At 41.2% G+C, this 16,970-nt stretch overlaps 1 protein-coding gene across 1 annotated transcript in view; it reads right to left on the bottom strand.

Moving 5' to 3' along the window:
• LOC149203602 (exocyst complex component SEC6-like) overlaps positions 1-16,970 on the bottom strand; it is a 456,452-nt gene that overhangs the window by 179,658 nt on the left and 259,824 nt on the right. The window contains exons 14-16 of the mRNA XM_089403504.1: positions 15,731-15,839; positions 15,273-15,413; positions 14,966-15,145 (exon numbers count right to left, since the gene is read on the bottom strand). Coding sequence (XP_089259630.1) covers positions 14,966-15,145; positions 15,273-15,413; positions 15,731-15,839 — 430 coding nt within the window. The remainder of the gene's footprint in view (positions 1-14,965; positions 15,146-15,272; positions 15,414-15,730; positions 15,840-16,970) is intronic.

The raw sequence follows: 16,970 nt of genomic DNA, 5'->3' as shown, positions 1-16,970 counted from the left end.
GGGATTTGTGCTGTAGCTGATGCTAGCGAGTGCCATGATCTTTGAGGGATGCCTCAGCCAAGATACGGAGTGGATTGGTCTTCTTCCTCCGCCTAAGAGCCTCGGACAACCTCCTTTGGAACATTTTCATTTTAGCCTTGCAGACATGCATCCTTGCCCAATAGTGATTCTTCATGTTTCTCAGCAGCCTTTTCTCTTGGTTGGCCTTAGCCAACAACCTCTCCAAGTGAGCATTCTCCTGAATGAGCATTGACTCTCGGTCAGCAGGCAATGGATCACCGGGTCTTCTACGGTTCAAGACTCAGTCGCTACGAATCCTCCATAGCTCATCAAGCGCTTTCTCATCCTCCAATTGTTTGTTCCGCTGCTCCAGGGAAGTGATGGTCCATTGGGCACCCTCAAGTCTCCTCTGTAAAACATCATTTTCAGCCCTAAGATGCTGAATGACCTCCTTCGCCTCTTGGCTAGGAGAACTGGCCTCAAGATCAATCACCGGATCCTCATGAACCATGGGCTCTTTGCCCCTCTGCAGTACCTGTGCTGGTGAAGAAAGTGAGGCCCCTTCCACCTGATGTGGAGATAACACTCTCTGAGCTGAAGATGAAGGCGAGACCCCTTCCACCTGCTGTGGAGATAGTACTCGCCTAGCTGCTGCAAGTAAGGCCCTTGGGCCTTTCTGATAAGTGACCAAAGGAGTGCAGCTGACATGTCTGGTCTCAAGAATATCATGCTACTGTGATGGCCTTCCCTCCTCATGAACAACCTCAGGGGGTGAAAGGGATAACCTTGAGAGCAGCAAAACAAAACCCTATCTCTACTTGCATTTTGACATTTTTAAAGCAAATATACATGAACTTCTCATTTCAACTTGATGGCATTAAAACACATTTCCCATGCTCATTTTTCTCTATCAAGCAAAATACTTTGATAATCAGAGGCCTACCTACAACCTTGAAGATATTTGGGGTCATTTGGCAGCTTACTGGCAAATTTCTGTGGAGAAATCCCCAACGGGTCGCGCCTCTCCCAACGGGTCGCGCACGTTGATTTTTTGAACTGCAGAAGAGCTCTCAACGGGTCGCGCACCACCCAACGGGTCGCGCTTTTGCAAGAGGCTTTTGGAGGCCTTCCCGGTGTCGGAATTGGGTGCAAAATAGCTCGTTGAAAAGGTCTTTGAGTCTACTTTCCAACCCAACTGGAATTTTTCAATTTGGAGTTCATTTGACCTGTCAAAAATCAAATCTCCCAAGACTGGTCAAAAAGTGCCAAATGAGGCTGCCTCAAGGAAGAGTGTTGTTGCAGTCAACTTTTGAATGCCTTCCTCAACCCCAAATTGAGCTCATGATAGCTCATTGGAAAGATCTTTGTGTCTAGTTATCATTTTACCCATCAAGCAAATCATTTGGCCAACCAAGCTAGGAGAAAACTTGATTTTCCCAAGGTCACTTCAGAAGTGCCTTTGATTCTCCTGAGGCAACGGTATTCTTTGACATTTCTCTCAAACCATGACACCTGTGCAAAAAGTGAAGGAGGTTTTTCTTCTTTGGCATGTTCTGGACAAAAACCTCTCTCAGTTTTCCAAAATTCATCTTTGATTGCTCTGAAACATCATTTGAGTGAAACTTGTCCCGATGTGTGAAACAAGGAATTTCGTCGAAATGAAGGGGATAGGGGGCTTCTAAATTCTTGAGGAAATTTTTGGGAGTGGGGAGGGATGTTAGGAAACAGGGGAAAGTGGAATCTCAGAGATTGAGCGAGGGGAAGGGGTCCAAAAGGGCAAAACACAGGCCAAACCTAGAAAATTGCCAAGGTGTAGCTAGAAACTAGGGTTTGTGCAAAAATGAGGAATTTGGCGGATCTAAGGGATGGGAAGTGTTTGATAAGGTACTTTAAGGATAGGGGAAGGTGTATGAACATCAGGAAACAAGTTTTGCCGATGATTTGACCGTCCAAGAGAAATTGTCTTCAAAACCCTAAGAGAGGGAAATGACCTTACTTAGGCACAACTGAAGCATGAATAAGGTGTAAAATGACTCATTTGACACTGACATGATAATGACAACCCTATGAATGATGATAGACTTAGCTGAATAGTGACATAGATTGGCATTTGGGCAAACCCTAGACCTAATGCCTAGTGACCAAATTTTGCTTGAAGACTCACTGAAATGACAAAATTTGACCTTGACACTCTAAGACCACTTTGTAAGAGCATATTTGATCACTGGAGGAAGGCTGAAAAGACTGACACTAACAGGGTCTATATCTGTAGACGACTGTTTATGTACATGTAATGAAAGTTTGTAAGCTGAGCATGGGTATGCCTTCCCTCAGCAATTCATGTAAAATTAAATATCATGATATATGTATTCAAATTGATGTAGGTCACCTTCCACTTTGATACCTCCTCATCACATCGTAAAGCATTTCATTCGACATTGGCATTTTTCCGACGTCATGCTTTAGGGGGCAGCTGTTACAGATCCATTTGGGCTCATCAAACCCCAACATCCAGATCATTGTTTTAGGGCTCATTAAACCCTAGTTTCAGTTGCTTCATGCCCTAAACAAGTCACCCCTTTAAATGCCTCCTTCCCAGACAGTTTCATGACTTGAAGACATCCAGAAATAGCCTCTAGAGGGACCAGTGCAGGTAAGCCCTTATGAAGGTGCACTGCAGAGCAGTTAAGTCCACTACTAGGGTGCTCTGCAGAGCACTTAGGCTTCCTTTCACCTGCACTGGGCGAGAATGAGCAAAATTCACATAGGGTTTGGGGAATATTCTTATCTTTTGGAGTCATCTAGAAGTTTCCCTCACTTATCAACTCCTATGAGCTCAAAAATGGATGAGGAATGAGTTAAGGTGCATCCTATCCTCTCATCCCTTCCTCCATGGAACTAATTCTAAGTATGGAAGGCCATTCAATGCCACCATTAATGACAAAACCTCCTTCATCTTCCTATAAATTGACCACTCATCTAAGTGATCAGGGGCTGGATTATGTTGAATTGTAAGGAGATAATGCTGCTATGAGATTTGGCTTTGAAGCAAGTATAGTGATGCTACAAGTTTGTCATGCTTTTGATGTGATGTGGATGGGATCCAAGCTGGAGGAATGGCTTTGAATCAGACACCAATGGTTGTAATTCCTTCTTCTATCTAATAAAGTGTTTGAACCTTTTTCCCATATGTTTGTATTGTTTCATAATGCTTATGTGTGTGAATTGTATTTGATTCCTTTCACTTATATTCAATAGATCGTATGCTTTGATCGGTTTTTGTCTTCTGTTGTGTTTACAGGGTACTTCTCAAGCGGATTAAGTACAGGAAGGAGCAACGGAATCGATACAAGGGAGACGAGAGGAAAGCAGAACTACAAGTAGGCCTTCTATCTTCTCATCTTATCTATTGCTTATAGGAAAAGTCTAAAACACTTTAAACTGTTGTTCTAGATACAGCTACTTATCTAGGGAATTAGTATTTATCCGTATATATTAAATTCTTCAAAACAAACCCTAGGCACCTTTGTTATAGCAAGAGGAATTAGGGTTAGGGTTTAGAAGAAGTATGGCCTAGATTTAGCAACAAGACGAGCTTTCAGCAGAATCACACCCTGTCAGAGTTTGGTTTTCAACAGCAACATCCGACTACACTTTGGTGTGATAATCAAAGTGCCATTCAACTATGCAAAGATCTAGTCCAACACCAACACAACAAACACATTGAACTACACATGCACTTCATCAGAAAGCTCATTCATGACCATGTTCTTGAAGTGCAATATTGTTCAACCGATGATCAAGTTGCAGACATCCTTACAAAGGCTCTCACAGAGGCGAAGTTTACTAAACTTCGATTTATGGTTGGAGTTCAGGAAGTTGTCACTAAGGGGGGATAGGCTCTAATACCTCCTTCCTTCTCCTCTTGTATCATCTTTGTACATCATTCAATCCTATCCCAAGTTGTTCTTAAGGGGGCATGTTAGGATATTCCGACACATAGGAAATAATTAGGAATAACTTGGTCTAGTGTATAGTTAGGTAAAATGTGTTTCTTTAGTATGTACTTTTTGTAACTTACAATCCGATGGTCACGATATGTTCTAAACATGAAGTGATCTAACGGTTGATTCTCTCCTCGGTATTACCGACACTTGATCTATGGCTTAACACCTGATTGGTCCATTATCTCTATTTAAAGAGCATGGAGGGTCATTTGTTAGGTGACCGAGAAGCTTATGTAAATTTTCTTTTTTTACATTAATAAATTGCCTAAAGTGGCCACGTTGGCTCAGGCCATGGACTGTTTCCCTCTTTGAGGGTTTTAACCACGTCAAGAATACTTGTGTACTAATCTGTGATCTATTTGTGAGAGGTGTCCTTTGGTGTTCTATCTAAGGAACTTACCTTGTAAATTCCTAGATTTGAATTTAAATTTGTGATCATAGCAAGCTAAAGTAAAGAGAAATCCCCTTCATGACTTCTTTTGATAAGATCCTTGATATAACTTGGTATGGGTCCTGTTACCCACCACTTTGTGGATGATATCCCCAGGAGATTTTTTTCTCCATATTGAGCCTTAGCCAGCAACCAGCTTCCCCTTGATGCCTCCTCCTAGCTCGTTGTGCCTTTTCTTTGCCACCTGAGCCAGCCATGTGGTTCCTCACCCACCTGTATTGATCGTATGTTTAAAGGTGGGCCTCCTGAATCTAAAGGTATATCTTGTCATTTGATAATTGAGTATTGAGTTTACTTAACATGGATACCTTTGGGTATGGATTGATGGGGGGATTTGGCGGAAACAGTGGGCTTAGTTTGTACTCATGTCTTCTAGATCTCTTTTGGTTGTTACCCTTGGATCTTAGTCCCCTGTGTGATCTCCTTTATTGGCCATTTGGTTCTAGGGTGGTACTACTAGGGAAACCCTAACTTTGGGTGTGTGGTCCCGCTCCTTTACCTGCACATACTACTCCCTTTCCACTCACTATACCCCCATTCATGATTTCTCCCACCTGGGTCCACATTCCCATTTTGGGTCCACATAGGGCTAGCCCCCCTATCGCCCTTTGCCCCGCCATGGATCATGCCTAGAATGATGCCCCGGAGATTGAAGCAACTAAAAAAAGAAGAAAAAGCATTATTGGCCACATTTAACATGGAATTGTAGCACAAAGTGCAAAAAATGGTCGGGACAAAAATAATTAGCATGTGGGCAAAAGCCGACACATAAGCTCTACCCCATCCATGGCCATCACTCGGGTTCCATAGGCCCTAGATGAGCCTCCTCTATCATTCAAAAACCCATGATTGTCCCAACCCCCGAAGGGCAATGAACCACCCTACCTCAAAAGGGGTAATGACTGCTATATTATACACATCATGCTCTTATCCTCTAAGCCTCGAGCAGTTAATTAAAGAAAATTCATAAAAGGCAAAAGGCATACAAGGAAGGGTGGAAAAATCAAGGTCGGGGCACCTCATGTACCACGACTGCTCCCTCCTATACATTATATACCCAGGTGTGGGCTTCCCCTTATCTAGCTACCCCTATGCCCCATTATGTGGCCCAGGGCTGCCCCTCTCATTCCCTATTCCATATCATCTATTTGTCACTTGCCACCCCCATTTGAAGGGTGCACCTTGGACATATTCTCCCCTCTAAGGGCTGAAACCACCTAATAAGGTACTTGGCTAACCCCCTTTGGAATTTGGAGACATTGGCACAGCCCAAAGCCCACTACGAAAGGGCATGCCATTATGCAGTGTCCACTTTGTTATCCATGGTTTGTAAGCTCCTTTACCCGATTATTCTAATGACTAATTGTACTGGAAGCCTAGGGGACGCATTATGAAGGATTGCAAGTGGTTTCCATTTGGGTTTCGCTTCCCTATATGGTATCTTGGCCCCTAGAGGTCCACAATGGCACATGCAGGGTGTGCATAGAGAGCCATGGGCCTCCACAGGAGTAGACAACACTCCACAGATCTTCATGGATGTTTAGAGACTACTAGCTATCCACTTTTGGGACAAGGATGACATGACTGGTACACTATGCCCAGTAGGCCCCCACAGGAGCCACACACTCTTAACAGGTGTCCCAGCACTTGTACGATGTCATGGCAGCATTCATTCCACCACCTGGACCATTGTAGAGGATCTACAGACATCTTCGATTCATATGGAGACCCATGGGATCATTGATGTTCCCTCAGACCCACTGAGAGCACCACAAGTCTACTACTTAGAGTCCATCATATTCCGAGGAATTTATTCCTCAATATGGCACTTCAAGATGTTATTGAACCTTTGGAAGGCCCAACGACATGCATACATCATTATTTGGCCCCGTGTGAGGCTTGTTTTTACATTATGTGCTAGTATGGTGGGATTGTCACATTTAGGGGTTATTATTTGCACATTATTTTATCATTAGGGGCCCATAGGCTAATTCGAACTCCTTAGGAGGCTATATATTGATGTTAGATACATTCATTTGTATCATCACTTGACTTGGGATCTCTCTAATCATAGAAAATTTTCGCACTTTTTCCTTGTTGGATACTTTTGGAGATGGATGAATTTTGATGTATGGATTTGGGCTATTTCTCGTCTTGGAGCTTTATTGTGCAAACGAAAGGTTGGTTGGGTATACTCTATAACGTTGTAAGTAAATTTTGATGTTATTATTCTTGTTGTTGCATAATGCTAAAATTAGGGCTAGTTGTTGCATTATCGAAATGTGGAATTGACATGTTTTAGCTAATTTAATGTATGAGCCAATGTTATGTGAATGAAATGTCTTTGAGATTTATTTATCTCAAGAAGATTGCATCATTTTCTTTGAAGTATAAATGCTTGAAGGTCACTTTTCTTTTCTTTCTCTCAACATTAGACGAAGTTGACTTTCTGGGCCTCCTTGATCAAGAAACCAAGTTATTACTCATTATTATCCTTGACACCATATCCCAAAGTGAACTAGGCACTGATCCCTCAAAATGGGTGATCATTTCAACCCCCTTTTAACCATTTTCCCCTTTTTCCCCAAGTCTAGCCCCATTAGGTCACCTAGGGCATCAATCTCTCGAGAATTGACCCGAGGAAAAATTTTGATCTCCCATAGGCTACTATGCTAGTGGGTCTCCTCCCTCTCCTCCAAATTTGAGGCAATTCTAATGGTGGAATCTCTGAGAATCTCAAGCCCTATCTTTCGGATCGAATTGTACCTAGGCATCCCCAAGGATAGACCTCAATAGGATCAACTCAACCTTTTGAATAAAGTATTCTTGTTTGGTCCTTTCCCCTGACCTTGTCCAGGATAGGAACATCATTGGTTGCTACATTCCATCCCCGAACCTGGGCTAGGTCCACTTGGCCCCGTGTGGTCCCGCTTCTCAATAAAGACTATTTGTCAAGGACCATTTGGGAATCCAATTTCCCCAAGGATTAAAGAGATTGAGAAACTTGTTCATAAGCCTATCCTTTCTCCCTCAGCCCTCAAATCCTAAGCCATTATCCCTGGTGGACCAAGTCCCTTGCTTGAAGAGCAAGCAAGCTCCATTCTTCTCTCCATCCTTGGGAAAGGGTTTTCAAGGTCACTTCTCACCTATCCATTGACATATACTTTACAAGTGAATCCCTACGCTATCGAGACTCCTCCCATCGGTGAAAGTTTGTCAAGAGCAGGGAGACATAGCTGCGGTGACAGTGGGCTAAGCCTCCACAGTTTCCCTTGGCCTAGTAGTTTCCCTATAGGAGCCCCTTTAGGTCCCCTGCTAGTTTGAGTGGTAACAGGTCCTTCTACTCTTGTCCTTGAGAGTGGGTTCATCTATATGAAGAGTTACCCCATGCCCAAACTCCTTCAACAAATCTTTAGATTTCTACACACTTTGAAAAGATGTTAGCACTCACAAGGGATTAGATTGTACAATGGAGGAGAAGGCTAGAGACTCAACCAAGAATCTTCTAGTGCTCCTCTTCCTAAAGTATTTCTCTAATCCAAAAATTATGCAAGGTAGCTTACATACATTAATCCAAAAAAAATGTGAAGGGTAAAACAATCTAAAATCCATGTCGAAAATGAAGCACAGAGTTTGAAGTAATATCACCTTAGAATCATAGAAGGAGAACACCAACACAATATTGAACCCCAAATTCTTTTATTATAGCATGAAAGAAGTGGATACAAATATCAGTCTCCCCAAGCACAATAGCTCGTTCCAAGATGATTACAATAGAGCCCATGGCTCATTTAAATAAGAGAATGGGAGAAAATCCCAATGTGAAACCCCATTGCCAAGTGGATAATGGTGGACATCTCAAGGGATATTCGAATTCTAAGTGTAGAGGTCAAATTTGAGATGTGGCAGCATTTTCCCTTCAATCCCATGTGCCAAATTCATTTTCCCTTGTTGCTATGCCAAGTGTAAGGTGTTGTAAGTGGAGATGGTAGCATATTCCCACGAAACTCTCTAGCCAAAACCCATGGAATGAGACCATTGAAATTTGTTCCCAGATCTGCTCCTCAAAATTGGGTTTTAACTATTGTAGATGTTTCCATGTATCTCTGTGTGTAGTTGTCTTTATACCTACGTGGAGCTGAAGTAGGTGACCATCCGTACAAGTATGGGAAAATGTCGACTATATTGGGAACATTATCCCATAATAATCTCAAATCAAATCTACACCAAATATTCCCATTCGTTGATTTCTCCATGCAAGATTCGACTTCACACACTAGCCCACGAATTATGATTTTCCCCATGTGCATATTTCCTTGTGCCATGTGTGATGCCAACTCATTTCTCCACTTGACTTTTAGCTTGACTTGTTGACTTGAGTGCTCTTCCATGTCATTTCCACCTCAATTGGCATTTGGGTATTGTTACTGCTCAAACTAGCAGGGGTCCTAGGAGGGGATCTTGTGGAGCAACTACTAGGTCGAGGAGCAATAATGGAGCGATAGCTCACTGTCACCTCAGCTAAGGCTCCCTGCTCTTTACAGACTTTCATCAATGGGAGGATTCCCGATACGAGAGGAATCACAAGAATAGATGGATCAATGATAAGATATGGGGTGATTCCTAAAGCCTATTCACAAGGGAGACTCAAATAATTGGCTTGCTTCCTTTGAAAGCAAGGTTATTAGCTCTCTAAGAAGGGCTATGAGGATACCTAGACCTAGGGTTGGAGAATATCCTTTAACAAGAGGTATCATAGGCCTAAGAATCCTAAAGGAGAAATGGCTTCTATGCGACCCTTGTGGAATGTGAGTTACAAAGTTGCGAGACCACAAAGAACCCAAGTGGGCCCAAACTAGGTCAAGGGTGTGGAGTTGATCAATAATAAAAGGGCTTGACCAGGTTTGGAAGGAGAAGATGTAATGTTACTAATTACGAAAAACAATGATATGCAAAACAAACAACAAGTACAACACCAGAAATTTTAAGCACTCAGTGAACACCCATGTAAACTCTAGAAATGATAACCAACTGAGCCATTTTATTAAGCAATTGGAGCAATAGTACAATAGTGTGGAAGGAGTGCACCTAGGCTTGCCTCAATGGCAAGCTTGACAAAACCCAGGTGATAAAATAACAAGCCCAGATGATAGAATCAACTACTCCAATGATGCCCTGCACTGCCCCAGAAAACTGCACTATTTGTTGGAAAGAAGCTGCCAAAAACCCCACTTCTAGTGCTCAAAAAATTCTGCAAAATTAACCCCAAGCTCCTCACAAATAACCCACCCAACCCAGAAAGGGTTTGGTCTGGTTCTGACCCCCGAAATTTGGCCCCAAATACCATATCCTCCTCTAGCAACTGGGAAATCCGGCTTGTCTGCAGCTCCTAGAGAATCCCTCCAAATCACTCCCAAAACACTGAGTTACACTGCCCAAGGTTCTCCTTATTTCTCCCGACAAACTCCAGCTCCAAAACTCGTCCCACAAACTCCCACGTGTGCCCAGTGAGAGACTTCTACACTGGCCTTGGATGCTCCAAATCGTGTTGCCTTCAAGCAACAATCTCTTGCTCCCAAACTCCTCCAAAAGGTTGATATCCCATTGAAGCTCCTATGCCAAAATTCTCCCAGCAATTGCTACCCAGAAGACCCCTGAAATGACTCAAGCGTATCCTCTCCTGCGTCCTCCTGGAATACGCACTAGCTGAGTGAGTGGTTGAGTGATAAGCTTTGAATCCCCTCCAACTCCTCTCCAAATTGGTATGATTTGACCTCCCTAGGGTAGCACTCGAAGTCCCCCGAAGAAAGGGTGTGTTCTCTGCTCGGAAAACTCGATGCTAAACAACAAAGTGACCCAGCTAAGCAGCTCAAGCAACAAGAGTGAGTTCAATTGACAAAAGACCTCAAAATGAGGTTAGGCTTCTACTGTTTATAACTTGTGAGCTTCTCGTTCCCACGTAGTCCCCTCCATTTAGCTCTTCAAGGGCCTTCCTTGGCTATTTGAATTTCTCCTTAAGCAAGTGCGTTTTTCCTTGTGTGTGGCCCCCACACTCCACTAACGAAGTATTCCGTCCTCCCTTTTTCTCCCAAAATTTCGTGGGTCCCATGGTTACCAAAAATGTCAAAATTGTGGAAAATTAAACTTGAGACAAATTAATTTAGGAAGGGACATTACTAAATAGGATCAAAGGAATAATTGTCTTTTGAATTTCAAATGCAATGATCCAAATGATGACACTAACCCAAAGCAACCTACAGAGAGGAATGATCCTTGAGATAGGGCTTGCGAGATCTCGGGATTCCACCATCGTATTGAGCTCAAATTCGGAGGACCCCTTGAGAAAACCCCAACACAGTTGTGGACCAAATTTCAAGGGTTTTGGAAGGCTACAAAAGATTTTGTTGGATGCCCTAGGAGACCTTCTAGTGTAAGGCCTAGAATTGGAAAAGATGAAGAAAACTGGGGTAAATTTGACCACCAAAGGGATGTGAGGATTAGTGCCTTGCTTCTTGGCTTTAATGGAGTCAAGATACACCTAGATCGAGAATTTTCATGAGCTAAGGAGCCCTAATTGACCTTAGCAAGCCTTTCCAAGTGCAACAAGTAGGTCATTAGAGATTTATACTTCGGCTTGCAAAAGAGATGAAGTTTCGATGTCTTTCAACCTATGAGGTGCCTCTAAGAACATTCACCCACCCTCTCAGAGAGCAACACATGCATTAAATCACTTATTCAAGGTTTCCAGAAGAATTTTGCATTACTTTAACCTATACAAGAATAATGATAACAATAACATGCATTAGACAAGTAAGATAACAATAATAATGTTAAAATTTCACTTACATAAGAGAGAGTATATCCATTCATCAACTTTGCATTCGAAAGAAGCTCCAAAGACAATAGCGAAAATCCAAACATCATAGTGCATCAAGAAACTCCACAAATTTCATCCTAGATACAAGTGATTAAATCTCTCAAGAGATACTAATCCAATCCAAGTGATGATGAGAGAAATGAATGAGCCTCGCATCTATTTATACAATCCAATAGGATATTTGAATGGCCTAATTTGCCTAATTTAGCCCCAAATAATAAAATAATGTACAATAATGACATGCCTTGGTGACAAGCCCACCAAGATAGCTCCAAACATAAAAAGATAAGCCTCTCAAGAGGGAAAAATAGTAAACATGATGAGTTCTCGGGCCATTGAGAAGGCCTAGTGGAGTCCAAATTGTGCCAATTTGAGAGAATAGGCTCCAAACACAGTGATCAAGGGATTGGCCCCTTGATATCCAAGCAAGTCACATGTGTTGTCCCCAAGTGGGTGTGGGGGCACAATGACATCCTCATGGGTCTTCAAGTGGATCGATAATGCCTGTAAACCGTCTGTAAGGGCTAGGATGATGAATGACATAAGCGCTGCCTTTATCACCCGCGAACCTTTGCCAAGTGTGAAGCCAGTTTGGCATGGTGATCCAAATGCATCATCCTCATCCAAAAAGGTGGAACAAGGGCAATCAATTAATGGTGTGCTCTCTACCATGGTGGAGGTCCATGGCTCTCTAGGCTCACCCTACAAGTGCCACTTGACCCTCTAGAGGGCTTGGACCCCGTATAGGGAGACCAAACCCCAAATGGAGACCCACCTACAATCCTGCATAAGATCCAATGCATCCCCTTTAAAGGGATGACATGTCCATGGTACATCCATCAAGTGGTAGGTGGCATGTGATATAATGATGGAATGGAGTGGGGATCAGGGGAAGGCTCCAAGCCACATGCCATGGTACAAGGGTAGCTATAATAGGGGAAGCCCACACTTGGGTATATGAGTGTAGGAGGGAGCAATCGTGGTACATGAGTTACCCCAGCCTTTGTTTTTCCACCCTTCTTCATATGCCTTTTGTCTTTGATTGATTTTTCTTCATAACTGCTTGGGGCTCTAGGGAATGAGAGCATGATGTGTAGGATACAACAATAGATACCCCCTTTAAGGTGGGCAGTTCATTTCCCACCAGGGCTCAAACAATCATGGGTCCCTCAATGTGGAGGGGGCTCATAGGAACTAGGGTGATGGCAGAAGGATCATTTGTCAAGCAAAAGGAAGCCGAAATCCTCTCATTTCAGTCACACGTGCAAGTTTCTTGGGTTGCAGAAAGGGGTCAACATTGCTGGTCTGCAGTAGAGGCCAAAATCCTGTTGTAGTAGCACTGAAATTATTGGTTGATGCAGTGTTGATGCAGTATTGAAGAAGCTGGTTGGAAGAACTATCTTGGGCAGCTGAATTGGTGGATTGGAGTAGGTCTTTGTCTTGGTCAAAAGGTCTTGGTTGTCTCATTTGATTTGGTTCTCAAGAAGAGAAGAGAATTTTCGGGCTTTCCCCTAGAAGAGGGATCCTTCCCTGGCTGAGAGCCTACATCCTGTGTCCATGAACTTCATGTTTATGTTTTGGTTGGTGCTTGATGATAAGAAGACATTAAGGAATTGAAGAAGAGCTAAAAGAGGATAAATAAATATCACAAGTAATTATCAAGATAAGGAAATCTCTCTGCCTTTCTGAATTTCTAACATGGCTACAGGAGCTTAGTGGTCAACTATTCAAATGTTTGATCTTTATCAATACTAGTAATATTCAAGGTTTCAATAAAATTTGCATGGGAAGAAGGCAAACTTTTCAAAGTTAAAACCACCATATTATCTTCTTCCATCGTCTTGTCAATTGATATCAAATATCCCTGGTTTTTAGCAAATGATCTGACAAAGAGTCAAATTCCTCCATTTTAATTGATCGTAACATTTTTAAAGAAAAATGCTACACATTTTTCTGAGGTTTCATGCATCTTCAGTAGGTTCCCCTACATGACAAATTGATCAATAACATCTTGAACTTCAGGAAGCATCTCATTTGTTACCAAGAACTTGATGATCATCACAGCCTCCCAATTTTTTGCATCATAATTTTCTTGGGCATATACATCCAAATCTCTTTTCCTGATACAAGTTTGTCCAAAACAATATTCAAATATGGCAAGCTTCTTTTCTTTGCCTGATTTAAAATTCTGTTTATTAAATTTTTAATTTCATCCAACATTATATGGGATAAAATGGCTATTTCTCTAGAGTTTAAATACATGAACAAGATCTGAATTTACACTATGACTGAGTGGTTGACTATCTATACCACACATGAAGCCAAAATTCAATCAATTAATTTCTAATTACAAGCTTACTATAAAGAAATCCGCTTTCAAAGCTTTGAAATGTATTGCTATTTCTTAGAAATAATAATAATAAGCTCCAAATATTCTACGAATCAACTTATCAAGTATTTCTTCAATGGTACAGTTCTGGTAATTCATCCAGATCGATACGAAACTAGCAATTCATACAACAGCTTCTTAAAAAACATACAACATATAAAAAGGAAAATATCATCTAGTGACTCAAGTTCAAAGTTGCATTCTTCATGCAGCTAGTCCTACTCGATGACTATACCTTTAGGCAACAACGACTCCTTAAACTATCCACAAATTGATTTTACAAATCCCTCAATGGCAATTCCAATTCCTAGGGACAGGCAAAGCAGGCCCCACTCACTTCTCTCCAGTTCATCAGCTCCTTGACAGCTCTTTTCCTCTTATTATGGTCACATGATGGCTTGAAGCCTTGACTCCCTAATTCACATGAGGTTCTGATACCCCACTACGAAACAAATAATGAGAAATTCATTGATTTGATTCCTAATGAATATCCCTCAATGGATGAACTCTCTCTCTCTGACTAGCAACTTGATTCCTTTCCAACAACACACCTTCACCTCTCTTTGATAGGCAACTTGACTCTAACCAAGTTCTCCTTCAACAGCTCTTAACAGAACACTTACCAAAGTGCTACAATTCCTAACCACCAATGTCGACTCCTAATAAAATCTGATGAACAAGACCTCAGTGCCCACACGTATATCTCGCCGGCTTGTAATTTCACTGTCAACCAGCAATTCTTTTATCCAATGTGTGAGGAGTTCCTAGGTGCCTTCTCTAACCACAATAGTCCCTTGGCTGCACCCACTTTCTCACCTTTTCCTCACAGTAGCTCTGATACCATGTGAAATTTTGCATACACATTCATGGACAGGAGTACACGAGTGAGAAAGAGTGCATTGATGCATCCATTAGATGATGCAATGTCTCATTACATAGGAGAAAAGAGGAGTGCATTATGTAACTCCCAATACCTAATGACTACATTAAATGCCCCATTATTAAATTACTTTATTAGTCAGCATTTATTATTCATCTAAGCCTTAAATTATAAATATGACCATTATCTCCAACAAGTAGGACAAAAAAAAATTACATTATAATGTTATATCACTATATATCACTCATTCCCAATACACCAAACCACAAATAGAAAACCTATAATTGTTCAAATGATAAGCTGCCTGTAGCAAAATGATTGTCAACAATGAACAACTAAAATAATAAAGCAAATGATTTACCTGTATAACAGAAAGAGCTATCCTATATAGCATTACATCAGTGCTATTTTCTTGAACAATCTGCACTTGTTCACCAAGAATTCTAAATAAATCAACCGCTGCTGGAGTGTATAGCTTCCCATCTTCTGTTTTCTTTGGTAGGCGGCCTTTATCTGCTTCCAATATGTTTGTATACCATTTCTACAGCATCCAAGCAACTAAAATCATTGATATACATTTAATAACATTCAAGACTCAACTGAAAGCTGTCCAAGAATACTAATTTGCTTCACTTATGGGCTAAAGAAGGAGGCATTTTCATTTTAACCTGCATTGTAGCTTGCATACGCTCAACATAGGCACTCATTAGAGGATCCATTGCACCACTTTCAGCACATACTTGAGCTAAAGAATCATCCACACCAAGACCTACAAGGAGGTCTTGGTACTCAACAACCCATCCTGTTACCTGCATAGAAATTTCAGCATTACAAAACAATAGAGTCCAACCTTATAGTATACATTTTTAACAATCATTAGAAAAATATAGTAAACTTTGAATTATTCATTTTGGCAATGTTTTTATTGTAGAATTTTTTTACCAATTTGAAACATCTAATCTGCAGTATATTATATCAATTAAACCAAAAGAAAATATCATTTAAATTTCTCTGTAGAAATGTAAGACTTCCCTGCAAAGCATACTTGCATAGCATCAATCAGGTCTAATTTTCTTTAATATTGCACTATGATTAATAAAGCTACCATGGTAATAACATTACAAACCTTCAAAATCTCAATGTTCGACAACTCATTTGCTCTGTCACTTAGCAACCTAAGCATTTGAATGAATCTCTCAGTATAAAGCTGCACCGTAAGTTGAAATATTTCATATCTGTAAACCACAGAAAAACACTTTACTTGTCATCCAACAAAGAATAGAAACATGAATTTGACATACCCGCATCCCCATGCAAAACTATTAATCATATTATAAAATATGCAGACAATGGATTTTATAGACAGCTTGGAACAGAACTGAAGAAGCTGAGATACATCTAAGAACTAGTCGCATGTTTGGCCCAAGGGAGCTGAAGCGAGGGCCTCCAAGGAACAAAGTGCAAAGATAAATTATGGATGAAAATGGAAAGAATGACCACCAAGGGGAATAATTTTGAGGCAACCACTATGACCCTTGATCTTGAAACCTTCCAAGACCAAAAACTCCCCTTCCTAGCTAATTCAGATTAAGCCCTAATTGGGACGCTTGGACTTACAAGGGCCAAATAAGAAAAAGAAAGAAAATTTTAATTTATGGATAAAAAATGACTTAATCACCAATTAGACAAGGACAATGCCTAGCCTTGGGAGGATGGAGTCTATGGATTCTTAAGATAATCTATAACTTACAAAGGAGTAAGGATGTTTGATGCCCTAGCACCTAAGAAATCGGATTCACTCAAAACCCCGGTCGTGTCCCGAATCTGACGAATCGAAAATGATTCGATAGGACACGTGTCCTCCGATCGTGTCCCAACGTGTCCGACTTGTGGGATTCGATGGGACATGTGTCCCTCAGTCGTGTCCCAACGTGTCCCAATTTCAGGACATGAATCCCATGGAAAAGCATGTCGTGCGACCCATAAAGCCCACTTTTGGCTCAGTTCTCCCTCATTGTTTTGTGTCTCTTGTTGTGGGTGTGTGAGAGCGACTAACAAAGGGTTTGGGAACATTTTGGAGGCGATTCAAACAACTGGTAAGTGCATTTTGCTTCTATTTTTTTTCATTTTTATTACAGCAGTTTGCTTGTGCATTTTTTTTACAAGTTTGTGCATATTTTCTTTACTTTTTTACAGCATTCATGGCTCAATCAAGGGCAGCAAGGAAGGGGCAAAGGTGTTGAAGAAAGTGTAACTAGGTTCAGTCTTCATAATGGCATGATCTTTGTAAATGATGAAATAAAAGGAATAAAATTATTTTTGTATCCCTTGCTACATGGGTTTCATGAGCAAGAGGTTTATTTGTT

This window comes from Pinus tabuliformis, chromosome 2_1 (assembly GCF_031772625.1).
Source record: "Pinus tabuliformis cultivar Carrire ecotype Pingquan chromosome 2_1, CPIR1, whole genome shotgun sequence".
Taxonomy (NCBI): domain Eukaryota; kingdom Viridiplantae; phylum Streptophyta; class Pinopsida; order Pinales; family Pinaceae; genus Pinus; species Pinus tabuliformis.
The sequence above is the reverse complement of the archived record's forward strand: the minus strand, read 5'-3'. Positions and strand labels throughout refer to the sequence as shown.